This window comes from Labrus mixtus, chromosome 1 (genome assembly GCF_963584025.1).
Source record: "Labrus mixtus chromosome 1, fLabMix1.1, whole genome shotgun sequence".
NCBI classification, from domain to species: domain Eukaryota; kingdom Metazoa; phylum Chordata; class Actinopteri; order Labriformes; family Labridae; genus Labrus; species Labrus mixtus.
Window position 1 is genome coordinate 29,372,073 of NC_083612.1, and position 21,821 is coordinate 29,393,893.

The window sequence follows — 21,821 nt, forward strand, 5'->3', positions numbered from 1 at the left end:
GACAATCCTGCCCCCCCCCCGTTCATGTAACATAGAAACATCTCAATTGTACATTTTAGAAAATTATACTACTTGAGCTTGAAAATTATACATTTTTGGAGTCTACTCTTTTTAGCTTCTGATCCATATCAGCTCTGTGGTGGCTGGAAGAGTTTTGAGGTTGAGAAGGGTTGAGACGGCTGTCCCTTTCCTTCCTGTGTATTCCTGTGTGTGCATGTTTGTGTGTGTTGAAAGGTGACACCCTGTTGACACCCCCTCATTCTGTGGAAACCCTAAATGCAAGAACGCCGTGTGATATCCCTACATTCTTGGGCAACACACACGCACGCACACGCACACACATACACGCACACACGCGCACACACACACACACACACACACACACACGCACACACGCACACACGCACACACGCACACACGCACACACGCACACACAGGCAGACACTCACACAGGATTTTTCAGAATCATCCTTACAGTAAACTTCCAGCAAAGACAATGACAGACAGAGTCATACCAATATAAAAGCTGCTGCTCACTTACAGTATATCAATAGTTTAATTAGATAAGTAGGAGTCATATCTGGGTTTACCCCAGAGGCTGGGAGAGCTATAAAAAGATCATATTCCCCTCTGAGAGGAGAGCACAGGCACAGTGTGCTTTAATGTGTGAGTTTGTGTTCAGTGGACACACACAGCGACAAGTCAGGCATGAGAGAGTGAATAACATTCCCAACACCTCCCGAGTTGTCCCGCTTGTAACCTCCCAGTTACCCAGTGCACTCCGAATGAACCTGACACACAATTAATAATGGAATCAACAGTGAGTATTGTCTGAACAACACACACAGTGCCATTCAGAGACTTGCAAACAAGCAAAAAAACACACAGACCAAGTGTCCGGTCGAGTAATGTGACTTTGCAAAACTAGAGAACTTCATTGTTTAGAGAAAAGTCAGAAAGACTTAAGAGATGAGAGTAAAAGAAATGCACAAGAAACTTTTTGCAGCCTCCTTCAGAGAAAGAGCGGACTGTATTTAAAGACCGTATCAACCACGCACATAAAACCACAGGGCAGACAGACAGTCATGCGAGTAACACAGTGAAAGAGGAGACAGACAAGCACACAGCTTGACAAGTACACACAGAGGCACATATCCGGAGGTCTGGTTCTGGTTCATGACCCCCCCCCCCCCCCCCCCCCCACCCACACACACACACACACACACACACACACACACACACACACCCATAGATTAAAAGCGTGGCTGAAGCTCCTTACTGCACAAAGGAGTGGAGCCGCCCGGATCCCCCATGGCTGCATCTTCACGTCGAGCCCAGCCCCGCACACACCGGCAGCCACCGACAGGACACACACCATCTTCCTGCTCCTCTTTCTCTCTCTTTCAGTCTCTGTCTATCTATCTCCCCTCGCCTGTCAGTCCACCGTCTCTCTCTTGCTCCCTCCCTGCCTTCCTGTCTCTGGTGCTGCTGCTCACAAAGAACATTTAGAGCTTATCTAACAAAGCAACACACCACACACGCTGGCTGCCTATCTCTCCCCTCTTCGCTCTGGCTCCTCTCCCTCTCTCTCTCTAAGTGAGAAAACAGAAATTCTTAACCTAGCAGCTGCTCCGATGTCACATGACCTCACCCTCTCTCCCACCCCGCTTCTCTCCCTCCCTCCCTCCCCTCTCACACTCTCCCTCACTCCTCCTCCTCCCCTCTCAACCTATAATTCCTCAGCCATTTGTAGATAACAGACACAGGCATGCATGCTCTGCCAATGCAAGCTGGGGGAGGGGAGGGGAGGAGAGGAACTGAGAAGGAGATGGAAGAGAGAGAGAGAGAGAGACAGAGAGAGAGAGAGAGAGGAAGGGAGGGAGGGGTGGCTCAATTGGTCACCACATCTGACCCCATTGCTGGGGAGCGACAGGCAGTGTGTATGTATATACGGATGGATGTGTGTGTGTGGTGGTGGTGGTGGTGGGTGGGGGGGTCAAATGTGTGAGGCGCCCTTCCCTTCTTCGAGACAGAAAAAGAAAGAGAGAAAGAAAGAGGACAAGTCCTGGCCTGTGTCAAGCACTACAGCATGGGAGGAAACCTTTTGTGTTCGAATATGCGCCGCAATTAGTTTTTTTTTATTAGCACAATCATTAAATAAAAAGTACAAAAAACAATACTAACAAAAGGACACTAGATCATAAAACGAAAAAATTAAATTCATTCTATTTGAATCAACCGTTACAATTTCATGCAAATAAGGAAATTGTACCAAAATGTGGATGTAAAATTAAACCTTACAGTTAGTACACATGCCACATAAACATACAGGCTACATTGTTATCAGGGTGGAAGAGACTACTGTATAACAGTAGTCTGGGGTGGAGGACTCAGGAAGAGAGTAAAAAGCGTGGGTCTGACTTCCCCTCTGGCTGCCCTGCTGTCATTGCATGGGTGTGAATGAGTCGTTTCTTTAGTCATTTCCTCCTTCCGTCACTCGCTGCTTTTCTCAGAACAGCGAGGGAGCTAGAGTGATGACAGGGAGAGAGATTATCTTTGGGGGTAAAAGCTGCAGGGTGACCAGTATTGTGCCAAAGGCCACCTCTCAACAAAGCTCTTTTCTGTCGCTCAGGCCACGGTGTGACTCCCCTGAGAGGACAGGGGGGCCCGCGCAACTCTCCTCAGCCTTTGCTGCTGTTTTTTTTTTTTTTTTTTTTTTTTTCCAGAGAAGAGTTTCTCTTTGCTTTTATTAAGCTAAAACAGCATCATATCTCAGCATGGTAGGATAGGAGCCAAAATGGGTCTCCTGGTGCTAACCCTGCTTTCTCAAAAATAATGCATGTTCATTTGGAGGGGTCAACCAGAGTACCTGGTTCAAGTCCAGCTTTGGTGCATGATGCCCCTCATCTCTGTTATTCTTGTCAGTGTTTCATTTTCTAATTAAAAAAACTCCAATGCTGTGCACAACAGAAGTAAGTGGTAAATAGCATTAAGGTAATGTGGCTGTTAATGGTCTAAAGAGAGAGCTTTCTTTCCTGTTTACACATTTTCTCTCTGATGCACAAAAAAAAAAAAAACAAGCAATGTGAGTCAAAGCTTTCATTTCTGAGTCAATCTCAAGCCGTAGAATGATCTAAGCAATTCAGGATGACTTATGTGTTGTGAATTTCCAGATAAGCAAGCCTGCCCCCGACTCTTAACACCACTTGGTTTCAACACACTTTACTACATTATTTCAAACGTCCAGCAGATGGCGACCTCTTCCAGTGAATCAAAAGGAAGTCCTCTGTGAATGAAGCAGCATATGTCTCAGTCCTTTAATCCAGAGACACAGAGGAAGAAGAGATTTCAAATGATATTGCTCTGGATTATTCAGAGGACAAAGGCCACATCCACTGGCAGGGTTAAGACCTTAATGCCTAAAGGTCTGAGGAGATATAAATAAATTAGATTTTTTTGGCACTGTTGAAAGAGTTTAAAACATTTTTCCTCTGACAACCTAAGGGTTAAAAGAGTCTGTTACACATGGCTCTTCCTCATGCAATTAACCCTTTAAATGCTGTTACGCCCTAAGGGGAAACCAAACAAAGCGCCGACAAAAAAAAAAAAGGAATGTAGATCACATCAAAACCACACACAAACATGATCCCACCCAAACACACACACACACACACACACACACACACACACACACACACACACACACACACACACACACACACACACACACACACACACACACACACACACACACACACACACACACAGAGCAGATTGACTGCTAAATGGCATACAGTAAACACACAGTTTTAACACCCCGCTGGGAGTAAAGCTGATCACTAACTCCCATAGTCAAACAAACACACACACATACACACACACACAGTTCCACCCTTTTCTGGTTGGAATGCAGATTACTCTTTCTCTCTCTGTTGCTCACCCACATGCACACACACACACACACACAAAGTAAATCCTCTTGGCTCCTGTATGGCCCGGTCAGTGGGGAGATAATACGGTGGCGGCTCTGGCGAGTAGTTAATCTTTAACCAGGAAGGGATTTGCCTATCAGCTCGTTAAAGCTAGGAGGGCAGTGCTGCTGGTTCATCTATCTGATCAAGACGCCAACCTGGCCCGGCCAAGTTCAACGCAGCATGCAGAGGAACTGTACTGAGCACGACCCACTGTGCATCTATGCTTTTATTCTTCAAATGCCTCTTTTGCAGTGGCTTATGAAAGCATTCTTTAGCCATGCCAAACCAGTGGGTGTTTCACCTCCAATGAGCATTAAAGATGTCATCATCATAAACTGTTTGGCTCAACATGTGTGGTGAGACAGGCGGCTGAAGCCCTGTCTCAAAAAGTCTAACTGTGTTCAGCTTTGAATACTTTTCTAACTCTTGAATCAAAGCCTCTGCGGTTTGGGGTTTTCTTCAACTCCTTCATTCCTGTTCTTACTTTTGTCTAAGAAATATCACCCTCGCTGTTTTCTGATACTGTTTTCTTAGTTTTTCTATCAGAGCTGTATTTCCCATTACAAAACAAACATTTACCTCTGCTTCACATGAAATCATTTTAACAGCAACGATACTGGAAACCTTTATTGTGAAGCAGGAAGGTAGCTCAACTTTTAGTGCTTTTTATCGTCAGCACACCAGTTTTGTGCAGATCATGGTGAAAGGATTACAGGTGACATGTGCTTACTGCGGTTTGTGCAGACCAGCCGCAAGATAAGCAACACTTTTTCTCGAGCTAGATGTGGAAACCCCCTCACTGCTCGGATCACAGTTGCTCATGTTATCACAGCACGGGTATTCAAAAATGGAAGCATCACTCAATGAGAAAAACAGGAGCACAGGTTAAACCACTGACTCTGTTTAAATGACTTTGAGTAAGTAGCTCAGCCACTCATAAGCCTCTTTCACTCAGGCACACATTTGGGTGCATATGTGACCACAAAAAGACAAATCTGTCCACCCTGACTTTAAGCAGACTTTTCCCTGGCAGCTGCCCAGTTAAAAGTCTGTACAGAGTCGGGGTTATGTCTGAACGCAGCAGGTAATATTCTGACACATTCCCCATGATGACATTCACATCATCACTGCTTTATTCGTTTTGCCTGGTATTGCATTTGTATAGAGGAAACATGCTTATACATGTTTAAGGGATATTAACCCAGAAACAGTCCCCATTACTGAAGACTTCTCCTCCTCATGCTCTACTCAGGTATCCCCCTATAAGCTGAAACAGTATTTTGAGTTGTTAGAGAGCGTCCAACAGGGGAAAGGGGCTTCACAGAAGAGATTTAAGAGTCAGCTTTATGAGGACATGTCATCATTAATGGCTGACTGGCTGGTAAACTGGTTGAAGATGTGCTGACCGGAGGGCAAAAAGGATGGAGGAGAATATGTAAGATGTTTTGCACAAGGAACAGACGTAAATGAAAAATAAGAGTGCCTAAAATACGAGAGAGGCAGAAAGGTGGATGCATGCACCATAGCAAAACAGGAAGTAATATGATTATTATAGCCTCTACCACAGCCAGTGTTATGAACTTAAAGTGAGTTTAAAAATGACACTCAGTCAAATAAATGACAACAGGAAACGTAACTCTGCGGCTGAAAAATCAACACTATAGGTAATAAGTGTTTATAATAAGAAATCATGTTCTGCGCACATAAGCAGCAGCAGAAAAAAAAAAGAACTTCAGGATGATTTTCTAGCAAGACAGGATTTACTAAAAAACTAAGCAAAATGAGTTACTATGGGTCAAAGGAGAGGAGCAGGCACCCAAACTAATGTAACTGTATAGGATCATAAAAATGAATACCAGAGCAGGCCTCAACCTAAACAAATAGATTCATGTCATGATCTCTGACTGGAACACACATAACCTCTGCATGCACACACACACAGAATATAGGAGCACAGCAGGAAAAACCTGCTCTGGTAGTTCCAGGTTTGTTTGACTTGAGATGAGATGTCAGAGCAATCTACCCTCAGGCACCATAGAACGGATGTGTGTGTGTAGTCGTGTGTGTGCACATGCACGCACACCTGCGCAGGCTCATCTGTGCGCATGCATGCCATCTCTTTCACTCCATACCAAAGAGAAAACCCTGATATCAGAGAAACTCTGAAACAGGAGCGCTGTGGCTGCACAGTCGCTGAATCAAAAAGGTGACAATTTCACTTGAGAAAGAGAGAGAAAAAATGAAAAGAGAGGGACAGGAGAGGGAGGAAAAGGGAGGGAGAAAGGAGGGAGAGAGGAAGCGTGGTGGGAAAGAAAGAGAGAGAGGGATGGAGAGAGAGAGCCAGAGATCAATGCAGAGGCAGAGAGAGAGACAGCGAGTATTGCCTGTCTCTGAGCTGTCATTATACAGAAGGCCTCCATTATGGAGCTACAGCAGGGAACAGAGTACATCTCCTTCTGACCTGGCTCGCTGTCACATACACTTGGACACATACAGACACACATAAGCACAAACACCTTTATGCATTGAGTAATAGGAACAGTCGTCCTGTCTCTTGACTTGTGTGGCTTTCAATGATACTGTTGTGTATGTGAGCGTGCACACACACCTTATTATTCATCCCTCACCTCCTACTCCTCTTCTTCTGTACCCACCCCACCCACACCCCCCCCCCACCCCTCCTCAAACCGCCTGCCAGCCGCTTGCAACAAAAAAAACAGATTTCAAAAGACCAGCCGGCATCTCTCTCCCTCTCTTCACCTTGCTCTTTTATTCTACAGCACACACAGCCGCACAGAAACAGATTGTGTCTTGAGGGTAGGCACGAGCTCAGATGATTTTCTCTTCTCTCCTCCTCCTCCCTGCATCCGACTCACCCACCCCGACAGCGCCATTTCCTCTGTCTGTTAATTACACAGCGGCTGTGGTAGGGGTTGCTGGGGTTGTGTGTGTGTGTGTGTGCGCACGTGTGTGTGTGTGTGTGTGTGTGTGTGTGTGTGTGCGCGTGTGTGTGCGTGCATGCATTTCATCTGAGGAGTGTGTGACTGTTCTCGGAGACACCAGTGTGGGCGTATGACAGAACAGTCTGGTTACGCTTCACATCGCCGCGTACACAGTGTGAGAACACACACACACACACACACACACACACACACACACACACACACACACACACACACACACACACACACACACACACACACACACACACACACACACACACACACACACACACACACACACACACACACACACACACACACACACACACACACACACACACACACACACACACACACACACACACACACACACACACACACACACACACACACACACACACACACACACACACACACACACACACACACACACGAGCCTTCTGTCTGTGTCTCTGGCTCTTTGTGGTATCTGCCCCAGGAGTCAAGCTGCTGTCTGTGTGGCGGTGCCCTCTGCAGCCTCTCACTGAAGGGGGCACAGCTCCGACGCTCCCCTAATGAGAGGGGCCAGCTTCAGCCCCAGCCCAGCTGTTGGGACTGACTCACCAGCTTGACCATCGTCATCATCAGTTTCTGTCAACTCTGTGTTTTCATCAACCTCACCTGCCACAAAAAGACAGGCAAAGATGGAAGTGTGTCTCGCACAGCAGATGGGCCAGATGTGACAGATGTTTCAGAACAAACCTGGACACTGGAGCTGCAACGATCTACAGTAGCTATTAATCAATCACACCAAAAATAGTTGCCGCCTTTATGAACTCAAAACACAAATAAAAGCAAAAATGATACATCGAAGGAGCTGCAATAAGGATTATCTCCATTTCTGCACCTGAGAAACTCACCTGCAGATCTCACACAATCATACACACACATTCCACACGTTATCAGCTCTCAGTAAAATAACAAAAATGTATACTATTATTCTTGTAGTGTCTGCATGAAACATCTTTAAACTTCCTCCCTCCTTTTCTTTTCCTTACTCAGGAGATGCGTGCATGTTTTTACTGGCCCCCCTTCAACACACACTCATCGCTTCATCCTTTGTTCAGTCTCACTCCTTTCTCCATATTTTCTCTTTCTCTCTCTCTTCCTCTCTCTCTCTCTCTCTGATGTACTCTGCTGGACTGTGGTTGGCTAATTAGCACTCCAAGTGCTCTGCATGGGCCCTGACTCCCAAGCGGCTCCACCACACACACACAGACACACACACACACACACACACACACACATTCGCAAAACCCATTGACTTTCCATAGCAGGGTCTGCTTGAAGAGAGTTGCCCTGTTGTAATCTTGTAATTGGTATAATTGTGTATGTCCCTGCGTCTGAATGTGTGGATGCTGTAAAGGTCTGATTGGTAGACCTCTTTCCTCTAGGTGAGCAGAGGGCAAACTCTTGTCGCCATGGTCACCACACATCTGGGTCAGTAGCCTTAAAATACAAGGTTTCTATTGGACAGAGAGAGGTACAAACTGCAGAGTCTTTCAATCTTTTATTTGACTTATTTGTAGAAAAAAATGTAGTATTCAAAATGTTTAAGGGTTGAATCAGATTATTTCTAATCTGTATAGTAGAATTATAATAATTTTAGGATTGTATTGTTTTTTTGTTAGCCAAACCAGTGGAATGTGAGTTAACCCTCAACTCCAGTTCCTAGATAAATGGGCTCTGTCCTGACGAAGAAACGACCCATTCTGTCAGAACAACATAATATCACCATTGCACAATTGCCCTGCCTTTCACATGACTTTTGTTTGAACTAGAGATAAGCTATAGATGAATTGAAAAAGAGAAAAGATAACAGGCAAGTGTTTTGATTGGGAACTGATTGGGAATTTTCTTAAATCAAATCTAAAATATTGAAAAACATTCATATCAGTTATAAACAGGAGTTTTTTTTATGATTTTTAAGCATACAGTATGTTGCATTAATATGACTACTTTGTTATGTTGTCTCATAAACAAGATATTTTTTAATCTTTTTTTCAATAAGCTACCTCAAGCAATTATCAGAACAAAGATTTTCCTGAAGAAAAAAAAACATTTTTTTTACTAGAAGCCCTTACTTGAGAAAATCCAGTAACCATCATGAATATCTTTTCTCGATGTAGAGTATTACGGATATTCAGGATTTCTTTTGATCTAATGCTATGAGAGATCCGCACATTGGCTTACATGTGGCATATGTCTGTGTATTTATTTCAACAAAGTACTGAGATATGGTACATTTTGTCATCAGCAGAGCAGAGATGAAGCACATATGGTTAATGTGAAACTGATTCAAGAAGATGAAGATGTGGAAAGAGGTATTAACAGAAATTATTATTATTTTTAAACCCACAGTGTTTAAAACGGGTACCCTTTAGTAATGTAAATACCAGCTTGATTAAACAAGTCTAGCTGGGGACTTGGACTTGCATGGGAGCACGTTCAGCACAACAACTGCGGACTCCACTGACACAGGCATGCAGCTCTGTCCATGAGAATATTAAAAAAACACTAAGCCTAAAAACTCGCTGCACTTCTTCAGGCACATATCTGACCTTGCTCTCACACACGAGGAGTCATGTTAACAAACAGACACACACAATACGACAGTCAGCTGATAAAGCAGATATCTGAGAGAGAGAGAGAGAGAGAGAGAGAGAGAGAGAGAGGGAGGGAGAAAGAGGAAGAAGCAAAGAGGCAGACATGGTGAGGAGAGATAGAAGCAGACACAGTCAGTGGGAAATAGAGAAATGATGGTGTGATAGTAATAGAAAAGGCCCTTTGTTGGAGAGTAGCCCTTAGCACAATGCTGGGTTATCCTGTGAGAGGGCCACTGCAGAAAGCAAAGAGGCAAGACGGATAAAAGCAGACACACACACACACACACACACCAAAGGACCGAAAAATGCTGAATGAAAGAAGCACTATTTGGTGAGGGCAATAGTCAAGTATGGTCAGTATGACTGTGTATGACTCGCTTATCTACTGCTCTCATGTTGCCTGTGTTGTGTTTGTTTGGCCAATGCTTTATCAGGCCCTGCGGGTATGACAACGACAGCATCTGACATCAGCTACACACACGCGCACACGCACACACAATCTTAAGATATCTGAAACATGGTTTGCTCTGGTGAATGTAGCAAGGCTGGATATTTTTGTGAGTCTGTGAATAAAAATGTTTCCTTTTCCCAATTCCTCTCAGATAACTCAATTCAAGCAGCATATTGAGAATTCAAAACAAAGTTAACATTGTGAAAAGGTTGCTGGTAATGACTGGCCTGCTGAGCACTGTGATGGGTGCTGCTGCTGACTAAATGAAATCAAGCTGCATATGGAGGCAGCATGTGTCCACGGCAGTTCAGAGAATGGGTCTTGAAGCATGGGTTTCACTACCACACAGACAGAGAAGCATGACTCTGCTTAACTCAGGCCCAGCATTGTGATTGTGATAGGAACATGCAGTGTTCATAAATGAAGAAAAATGAACGTAGCAAACTGTGGCAAGAAACACAGACGAATGAAGCGGACCTAAACATAATACAATAAAAGGGCGTAAGGCTGCCATGAAATCAAACTAGATGCTTTAAAGTTTTATCACATCACATATGTGTCACTTTAAGCGGTATCTGGACCAACAATGACTGCTTTAATAGACTCATACTGTGATTAGTGTTCGTCACGCTTTATCACACTGGCCAGTCTCAGTTGTCAGCTAAATGTCACACTTTAAACACCAACAAGACGCAATGTCAAAATAACAACAAATTACTTTAAAGCTAAATTGATACATTTGTCTTAATTATTATTAGCAAAGTTTTTGTAATAAAATATATATATAACACTGTGTCAAAGACCCGTGGGAAACTAAACGATGACCGTTTGTATTTTATCTGTTACATGTTTCTCTCTGCATTTGTAAAGAGCCACAATAAACACCAAGAAGAGCAAACCACAACTAGGCTTTAAAGCAAGCACGAGTTGTGACAGCCACAGCAGTGATGATGAGATAATGTTGAGCAGCAGTAACTAAGTCTGGAGGGAACTCGAAGGTCGTATACATTCAAGCCCCATTACAGACCAAGGTATGGAAATTGGGGCTGGTTGCTGGAGAAGTGCCTTGAGCAAGGCACCAACTGCTCGTCTTCTCTATTGTGTGCGGCCCCCTCACTCAGACGTCTCTCCAGAAGTGCACACAGCATCTTGTTTGTGCATGGGTGTATTGCTGCTGGCCAATGTGTGTCCGGCATGTCCAAGAACAGAATGAAAAAACAAAGAAAATTCCACTCGGGGACCAATTAAGTAAGTCTTCTTCTTCAAATGAAACAAATATAACAAGAGTACGGTCTAGACCTGCTCTTTTTTATGAAGTGCCATGAGCAAACATTTGTTATGAATGGCACGCTACAAATTAGGATGGATTGATTGATTGATTGTAAAACATTAAAAACGTAATGACACATCCTGCTCTAAGGGGCATATTTCAGGACCAATCAAACAGTTTGACTTAAATCAAACACTTTATTTTATGTCCCTCATCTTGACACAGCTAGCAAAGTAGCCTACAAGCGTGCTACTGTCCTAACCAACAAGTCTGCTAGCTTACAAGCTAGCTAGAAGGGTTGTTTGGTCACTGAATGTTCCCATATGTAGCACTTTTGGCTATTCAAAACAGCTATCACTAGGTTGATTGTTGTGGTCCAGGTTGATTCCCTCTTTTTAAGGAGATCAATCAAATGATCACCTAGCAGTTCATGAGAACTTTGAGAAAAAAAACAACGCTGACCTTTAGAGCAAACAAGATTTAACACCTACGCTCCTCCATCTTTGTATCTTGCAGAGAGATTAGTGGCAGGTTAATCATCCTGCTTCTGAAGAGTGATGATGCCAATCAGGTGACAAGGCACCAGTTAAACATCTGCTCCCCACACCCATACACATACACAGCCACAGAAACTGACTTTCTAGAAAAGCACTATATAAAACCAATGTATTATTTTTTATTATTATTAAGATAAGATGGTAAACCTTGACTGACTAGGTTATTTTATATGGAAGCTGGACCTGTTTTGTTGTACACAAAACTATGCACCAAGATGAAGATGCTTAAACGCTGTTTACAGGACAGATAAGGCAGAGAGAGAAACCCAGGGCCAAGATTCTCCTCCTCAACATCTTGTATATAAACCGCCTGGCATAGCTTGATGTAGCTTTAAATGTGGGTCAACTTATGTTTACATTTCCTGCAGACTTCCTCCAGAGATCAGGCTACTGTTTTGTGTGATGTTTTAATGCGAGAACAAGTAATTCATGTCAAGCCATAAATTCATTTGTCTCCAGGTGTGTGAGTGCGTGCCAGGCTGTGTTGTAGGCAAATGAGCACCACACCCTTAACATCTCTGAATGCATGTAGCCCGCCTCACATACACACACTACAACACCTGGTGGTGACAAGTGGTGTTTAACGGCAATGCAGGGTGACACAGGGACATGTGTCTGCACACAGGGAAAGCTTACAGAGCAGGTTAGGCTTGCTTTCACACACACAGAGTAAACACATGAACACGCAGAAAGTGATAATGAGTTTTATCAGTGAAATAAATGTAAGTCATGAAACACATGGTCGTTTTGGTTGATTTTTGGCCAATTCAATTCACAACTTCTCCTGGTTGTGAAATCTGTCCGTCTGTATAGTCAGCTTTTCGGTCGGTCTTCCTTTCACATGTATACTTTATGACCTGTTTGTTCAGCTGTCTTCACTGGTCATCACATTCACAGCTTATCTTTACTACCTGTTTTTACACCCTGCAGGGGATGCTAAGACACACACACGATTGCTCCCAACTCTTCCCTCTATCCCAAAGGAAAAAGCCATCACACAGGGACCCATCACAAACATAAAATAATCTTACAGATGTAGCAAGAGATTTCTAGTTCAGGAGACGGAAGAGAGGTCAAGAGAGAGAAGCAGGCAAGACGATGGAAAGACGGCAGAGGTAGAAGAGAGGCAGATGCGTTGGTTGAGGGAAACCTTTATTTGCTAAACAGACTTCAGTGGTTTCTCTTCCATCACATGGGCAGACCACACAGCAACCCTGCCCTCACACACAAAGAGAGCGGTGTGTGCATCCACATTTTCATACCACCTCAGGACATTGTTGTAATGCTAGTCAAATCCAAGCCTCGCCCAGTCAAACACATCCTATTCTCTCTAATAGAGAACTATGTAAACCCATGCAAAGGCTTCTCTACAGTCTGTGCTATTCAAAGCTATCAATGAGGGATGTTGATAAGGAAATGCAAAGTGGGTCACCTTTAACCCCAGGCTCCCTGTGTAAACAGTATGGGGAGCTGCTTGGGACTCTCCTAATCACTCTCTAAACAGAGCCAGGTGCTGTTGCCACAGACAAACTGTCACCAACACTCTGCTCCACACAGCTGCTGTCTAGCCCCCAGACACTCGCAGCACTGCAGGCTGCCGCAGCATGACAAACAGCGCAACGACACCTGAACACATGCCAACCTACCATCACGGTATAGAAGGGCTGGGCGACTTTGAAAGATCACAAGCGGGAGAGATTCTGTTCCTCAGAGTGAGATTTGCATAAGTAAACTTACACAGTCTTATCATGTGCTGAAGCATCAGACATGTGCAAGTCTCTGACAAGGGAAGATAAATCCTGCTGAAGTAAGCTAACTCAGACTTCTATCACTCCTGCCAGGAAGGTTATGTTTAATCACGCTTCTTAATTTGTCTCCCTGTAAATAAGACAGAAAAAAACATTTCCTTCATGAGATTTGGTATTCTAATGAAGAGTGAAGATAACACCCACTGGTCATATTTTTACATCTAAACATATTTTGGCTTAAATGATTCTGAGTCCCAATGATTGCAGGGTCAATAATTCAACACATATTAAAATTTAAGGAGTTTCAAAGCATGTTGGAGACACTTCACATTTAATGGCTGTAAGTTCTGTTGAACTGTGCCAGGGGGATGGATGTCTGCCAGGTGGAGGAACTAACTGAACTGCATAGGAAGTTGTGACGCTTCAAAGTAAGCATAGAAGTTACTACCAAACAGCCATACTGTATAGAATGGTGCCTGATGACAAAAGACAGTGTGCACAGCATAGTGAACAGACAGGTTAAAAAACAGACATATTTACAAAAGAAACATTTTAATGACTTGTTATGAGCTCAGCTTTTCAGATAGAAGTTAAGAGCTCCAAGAGCTTGAGACTTGAGAAAGGGCAGACTAACAACAGAAGCATCAAAATGAAAACATTACACCAAAAACAACAAGGGTGCTCCCATCTAAATATGATACTTTAAATGCAGTTTGCATCACACAATCTCTATTTAGAAGTTGCTCCAGCAAAAAGACACTGGAAATACTGAATTTCTCAAGTGGAGTTTTTGCTGGTTCATGAGAAGAACTACATTTTAAGATGTGCAGATGTTTAATCATGCATGAATACCAGAGAATCAAGTGTGTGCATCTGCAGATTATGTCTGCATGGAACACACAGAAAGCATCAAACTTTACAAATGATAACAGCATAGTTTCCACCACTTTGATATTTTGAATTATGCCTTAAGTGCTGCTTTGTTTATAGAGCTACAGTATGTCATGAATCACCTTAAGTTCCCCATAGAGTGTTTGCACGACATCAGATTTCTTTCAAGTCGACAGTCATGTGATAAAAGTCAAGTCGATGTCAATTAGTCGCTGATGAAGATATAAAAAGAAACGGGAAAAGGAAATGCTTTGCAACCAGCTAAAATATTTATTTGCTAAACTTAATGCATTATGCTGCGGAAAGCAGACAGTTAGCACATAAAGAAACAGCAGGTTGAACAGCTGCAATATGCAACAATAACACGCGTGCTACAACTCCAATATAAGTGAAAGCAAAGAAAAAAAGTCACAAGGAAAAAAGGAAGGAAAAAAACTAAGGGGAACAGGGTTTTTGCCTTCTCATTGTCATAGTCCTGCTCAGTCACGGTTTGAGATTTTCGATCCTGATTAAGTCGACATTGGCATAAAGCGTCATCATCACGCAGCTGTACAGTCCTCTAGTCGACAAGTCTACTCTGTGCAACCCCTAGTTCCCCATATTTCTGTTCCAGAGACTAAGTTAAAGATTATTAGTCGCTTCAATAAAACACTTTCTAATACTGTTCTGGGAAAACCTAACGGCCCATATGGAAAATTCTCTAGACAAGAATCAAACTCAGATATTCTGAGCAACCAAAATAAAACCACCAAAGGTGATCTATTTGATGTCACTAGTGGGGGCTCTATTTCAAACCCACAAATTGTTTATTCGAAAAAATAAACCCCAGATAAAAAGATACCTTCATTCTCAAACTGACAAACAAGAGAAAAATGTCTTCATGAAACAGTAACTACTGTATCATGTCAAGTATCATGTGTTAGGAAACACAGACTCAGAGATGAACCAGTGATCACAGTCAAACTACAATGAGTCAAATGTCAGGTTGCGTGTGGGTTCACATTCAGTTTACCCGGTACAGAAGTGACACTGGCTGCAATCCGTGGTCAAGGTGATAGTCCCAGCTTCACTTTGACCACAACAGAAGATAATTCACTAAAACCCACGGAGAGCACAAACATCCACCGCTGCTTAATCTGGATCAAGATTTTAATCAAAATACACAAAGTGATTGACAACCATAAACATGCCATATGCCATCGTTTTTCATTCACTGAGCCCACTTGTTTTGAAAAGGATTCAGATTCCCAACATGTTTTGAACCATGGCTCCTGACTAACAGACATTTGGTCACACAGTCTCTTTAGTGAGATACTTATTGTGAAAATGTAGAGGACTAATGTGGTTATCAAAAAACTATCAGTTATTCGAAATCGTGTGTGTATTTTAACTCGAAGTGGTAAAACAGTTGGTAAAAATGTAGCTCTTCATATGTTGTCAGTAATAAGAGTAAATAGGCTTCAACAATAATATGTTCAATTGAGCTGCAGTGTCAACACTGTCAACAGATTAAATACAATTTTGAATTTGCTCCAAAGTGGATTTTTTTCTATACCTGGTCCTGCTGCATGCCATTTTGGTTTTGGGTGCGAGAAACAAGGTTGAAATCCATGTAAATTACAAAAAGAAACAATGGCATAGGCTTTATTCCACAATAATGCCAACAAGAATAACTCACATGTCTAACACGGCAGACAGATGCCCACGTAATGAATGAACTGTCTCCAGCACCAGTTAGTCAGACCCCAGCAGGACACCCAACTATAAAAACCAGGAGGCTCTAATTCCCTGCTGCTCTTGCAGTTTTATGGCTAACCTTATCAGCAGCAGCTAAAACACACAACATGCCCCTTCTGGCTGCAGATAAACTCAACCCGCAGCCGCACAGTGTTCACTGAAGCCTGTTGCTTCACGGCTGTGTTTGCAGACCGTGTTTTAAACCCGAGAGCAGTGTGATGAGTGGTGTGTGTGTGTGTGTGTGTGTGTGTGCTCTCTACAGAAGCAGCTGTTGTGCGCGCCTGCACTTCAAGAGGAGTGAAGGAGCGCGTGGGAAGTGATTCAACACGGTCCACCTGCCACGCGCACGCGTACAAACACACACACAAAGGGTCAGATCCTTCACCCCGGAGCACCAAATGGTCAACATGTGTCACTATCACAGTCACAGGCGCGTATCTACAGACATAACGATGCTTTCAAAGACAGACTTTACTGCTCTGTAGGAGCAGCCCAGACGCTCAACGATCATTTTAAATGGAGCCAGCATGACTGGAAACTACGAATTACCACCCAAGTACAGCCAATAATACCATTTTATATAAAGGGCCTACAGTGAGGGTAAATGGCTTAGGCAGAAACCCTTTGGGCTGTGCTTACATAGCCTGATAATCACAACAGCGCGCCGGTAACAATGTTACAAGAAGTTGATGTGAGGTTGTGGGGGTCGCCCACTGTTTCTTTCAGTGCTTTTGGCTGATACAGGCTAGATAAATAAAAAAAAGACAGTTGTTTCAAAATCTTCAACAAACGCCCTTTAAAAAACGTCTCATCGCCTCCTGATCGCATCGGAGCGGCTCTCTCTTTCTCTTTCTGTTGGCCGGACTCTCCATGTCTTGTCTCTTTTCTTGTCTTTCTTTCACACAAACATAAGCACGCATACACAAAGGGCTCGGTGCCGACCTTCGATTAATAAAGATAATATCCTCCGTTTCATCGATATCGTGATGACTTCCTCAACAAACACACAAAAAAAGAAACCGCCGTCTGCTCGCTCTTCAACACAAACAACCTCCGGGTTTGAAAGCAGGAATACACATTTACACACAATCACTCACCGCAAACAAGTATGGGCTAATCCAGTCTTTTAAATGAGTAAATTTCTCCCTCCGTTAGCGGGGAAAGCGCGGGTCCATCCCCCCCGTCGTGAACAGAGACTCGGCACTTTTTGTTGTCACGCAGGAAGCTCCGACGCCGAGCGAGAGCACAGGGACGGAGCGGAGCAGAGAGCCGGGGAGAGGAGGAGAGAGAGAGAGAGAGGCGGCCGGCTGCTGGGAGCCGGGAGGTGGGGCTTCCTCTCCTGTGGGGGGGCCGGACAGACACACAGACAAGCCTGTGGGGGGCGGGGGGTAGAAGCACCTGCTCCCCCCGCCGTCACGCCTCCAGTCCACAGGGCTGACCCTGCATTGTCCCCGCAATGGGATAAATAATGTCCCGTCCGTCCCCAAACAGGATAGAGAGTATCACTTCCTGTTCTTTAAGAAAAAAAATGCTGCAAATCTGAGGGTCACTTAGGCTACTTGGCAAAGCTCTGATGAGAAATAAAATCACACTAAATTAATTAATTAATTAACGTAACAGTTAGAGCTAATTTAATATAACTATTAAATATTTATAGTTTCATAGACACAACTGTTTAAGTAGGCTATGGGTTTTCATTCAATTTTAATCAGGATTTTTATAGGGGTGCTTTTCAATGCAAATACAAGACAGACGATAAAAATGGTCAGTCCATAAAGAAACACACTAAAGAATTAAATGAGCTACTACAGTTATTTACATTGCCTTACAATCACTTTGAGGGGCATTCATTTCTAAAGCTACATCCAAACCAACAGCTGTTATGGCTGCATATTTCCTCAAAGGTTAAACGACTTAATGATAAGATATGTTTGATTTTAATCATTTTTTTTGCAATACCCATAGAATTGGGAATAAGACCCTTTTGCTTTGTTGTTGCCAATAATTCATCATACTGTAGGTTAAAAGAAGAGGAGAGTGTAGTTCCACCAAGTGTCCACAAGGGGACAGCCACCCACTAAGAGCTCACAGCCTCAGCTGACAACCTCTTCTCCTGTCTGGCTTATCAATGGTCTTACTGTGGATTAGATACCAGCGACTGCATCAAAGCCACTCTTGTAAGCAGTAAAGACGGAGTGCTCTACAAAAAGCCATGGATGAAAATAGGGATTAGACAGGTGATGGCTGGGGAGGAAGTGGGATGAGGCCCTTTCCCATTGTGTTGTAAACTGCTAATTGCTGTGATGCATTGGATCAAATGTGAGCCTATTTATGTATTGTGTGTGCATGCTGCCTCAGCCCACTAGTCTGTGTTATCAGAAGACAGAATAAAGAAACACGACCCAACTCACACACTTCTGGTAGCAGGATATAGTATAAGTGTGTGTTGATGCAACCAGGCTGTGCGTGGTAAAGCCTGCGTGTCTTGTCTTTCATCCAAGTGATAGTGTATCCCTCACCTCTACTTGACCTACGAGTGAGCCAGAGAAAGCAGGTAGACGTGTTACCCTGACCAACGATGCAGCAGTGAGACCTCAGCCTTTGATCTGCCTGCTGTCTGTACACATACTGCCCCCGGGACACCAGAGAGCCCCCTTCTGTTCCATTAGTCAAATAATCACTCACTGGGGTATTCAAATTTCTTCGTCAACTGAAATTTTCTTGGTAATTAGTCATATTTTATGGTCTTTTATCACTAATCACTAATGAGCTATTAGTCTTATTCATTTGTGGTGATTAGTCATTACTATTAGGGATTAGCAACGACGAGAAAATTGTCACACCTCTGGCACCACAATCATTTTCATGAAACAAAACAATGTTTTGGTATTTAAGAAAAATTAGAAATGTGCAAAAAAGACTTTGAAATTAAATTAACAAATGCATCAGTCAACACACATAAAAGCCCTCACACGTGTGACAGGACATGATCGTGCATCAACACATTTGACTAGGAATGCTGCCTTAACTGTGCCATGTCCTAAACAGAGTAAGCTTTTATTTAACTGTGAAATTAACATTACCTGGAGCTTTTCGAAGAAAGCTTGAAAATGCTTGCCTTATTTAAAAAAAAACTCTGACATAAGGTTAAATTTGTATGTTTTTGTTGACAGTTTCTGGCACCAATTCATGTCTTTAAACACATACTGTACCTTTGAACTGTAAATCTCCCACACTGAGCTTTACTTAGTTTACTGTTTACTATTCCACATCTTAACCACAGGTGCACTACTGTGCAGTTATGGGCAGCCTCAATGTATCCCTGTTCTCCTCCTTCTGTCCTTTTGATTCACCAGCCTTCCTTTAATTCCCCCTCCATCTTTTTTTGATACTGTATGCCCCCTCTCTCACCATCCCTCATTGATTTGACTACTTGCCATTTCACATCCTCATTCTTAACATCCCATCCTCCTCTTTATCTCTGCAGCCTTTACCTCCCTCTGCACCATCTCTCCCTCTCACTCACCCCCATCTTTTTCCTCTCTCTCTCTCTCTCTCTCTCTCTCAGCAGCAGACCTGGCCTTAGGCATCGTTAGCTTAATTTAATAAAGGGGCTTAAGCTTTTGAGAGGCTTTTGAAGGATCTGACTGCTGTTACATTCATTACAATCTATCAGCCACTGGAGACACAGCCTTGTTGCATGGCTGAGAGAGAGTGAGAGAGAGAGAGTGTGTGTGTGTGTCTGTGTGTGTGTATGCTGATTTAAATGGTTTCTAATTATAAGGGCGATGATTGAACCACACACCTTGTGAACTCACAACTCCTACTCCTTGTAAAAGACTGTTTAGCGTAAGGTTGCATGTACAGTGGGTGAGGCATCTACCTCATATATAGTGTGTGTGTTGTGCACGCCTGTATGCACACTACATGTCTGGAGGATGAAGAGCCCGGCAAAGTGAAAGCATGCAAGTTTTCCTCCCCCTCAACATCTAAAAAGAGAATGGCTCTTTCACCTCCTTTTAAAACTCCCTCACTCCTCCCCAAAACAAAGGCAGAAACTCCCCCCACCTTCTGTCTCAAGTCCATTATGTTGACAACAAGTGGCAGCGCTTCACCCTCACCATAGGAAAACACACTTGGGAAAGCAGGTAAGGAAAGACTTCAGCTCCCATTGTTGTCATCCTGCCATAGACCAGTCTGTCTCAGGCGTCTCCTCCTAGCTCCATTTCTCCCATCAAACCCATGCAATCTAATCAAGTACCTTATATTCATGTGCGAGCATATGTGCATGTGTGAGTGACGGCTGGAGTGTATATGCTAAATCTCTAGGGTGTGTATTCTCCATACTTTGCAGGCAGATATTAAATTAAGGCATGAGAGGTAATTAACATGCAGATCAGTTGCCACACAGAAGACAGAAGAGGATCAAGGCAGAGTGACAGGTTTAACAAGGAGTAGACAAAGGGAAATGTGAAAACAGAGGGATCAAAAACAAGAAAAGTGATGCCCTGCACTGTTATTTACCTTACTGACTGGCATGCTGTCATCATTGTATTACCACAGAGCTGTGCACAGATGTCCTACATTTCCAGTGTATCGCAGTGTGAGGACACAAGAAGGAAGAACGCAACAAGCTTCCTATTACAAGTCATTTCTCCATTAACATATGTTATAACTTAATTTTATAACAAAACATTGTGCAGCTCCCTATAAAAAACTAGGAAGTTTGCCTGATATCCTAATTTGTAATTATATTGAGCTATTTTTATTTACCAATTTATTTGACACAAAATGTACAATCAAATACATTTTAATTCCATGGCCCTCAAATGAAAAGATTCTTTGTGAAGCGTACAATGTTGTAGTCTACAGTACCTCATTTGCAGTGATAAACATGAAAAACTTTCAATGAACCTGCATCAAAGGCAGTACAATATAACACCTGGTCCAACTTGTTTAAAGTAAAGCTGAAAAAAAAAAAAAGATTACCACATCAGATTGGATCAGGTAATCCAATTAATCAATCAAAGTAACACCAGCTTTAGACATAAAACTCACTAATATAGTTGCAAACTGCAAACACCAGTAAACACCCTCTGACTGACAGCCATAAGACAAATCACAAGACATTTCCATATCCCTCAGACAAATAGAAATATAAGAACGGACTTTATTCAGGCTTGTGAGTGCAATAGAGAAACATTCGAGGGGATCAGATGAGGTTCAAACAGTAATCTCGTTCATATTTACATTAAATATGCTGCTAATCTGGCCCTCCCGTTATGTACATACAATACATACACACACAGACCCATACGATCTTCCTGTAAAAAAAAAGAGATTAGAGGACCCAAAGCAGAACGAGGAAACAAAAATGAAAGAAAGAAAGGAAAATGTGTAAGAGAAATGGGTTGAAAACAGAGGGTTGGTCTGCGGTCTGGCTGTGTTCCCATCCTCCCTATCCCCCTACTATCCAAGATCGTGTGTGTGTGTGTGTGTGTGTGTGTGTGTGTGTGTGTGTGTGTGTGTGCAAGCAACAGGGGAGTGTGGTGAGGCCTATTAACAGACGTAGTGGTAATAGGCAGGGGGAGCCAGGATGTGTCTGA

The 21,821-nt window shown here is 43.1% G+C and overlaps 1 protein-coding gene across 4 annotated transcripts in view; it reads right to left on the reverse strand.

The window, feature by feature from the left end:
• Positions 1–21,821, reverse strand: part of gse1b (Gse1 coiled-coil protein b) — a 177,678-nt gene that overhangs the window by 29,041 nt on the left and 126,816 nt on the right. The window contains exon 1 of one of the 4 annotated variants that reach the window (XM_061041354.1): positions 1,280–1,648. The exons of the other annotated variants lie outside the window; for them this stretch is intronic. Within the exon in view, the coding sequence (XP_060897337.1) occupies positions 1,280–1,313 (34 nt within the window). The 5' untranslated portion in view covers positions 1,314–1,648. Of the gene's footprint in view, positions 1–1,279; positions 1,649–21,821 lie in introns of those variants that run through there. 4 annotated transcript variants of the gene reach the window in all.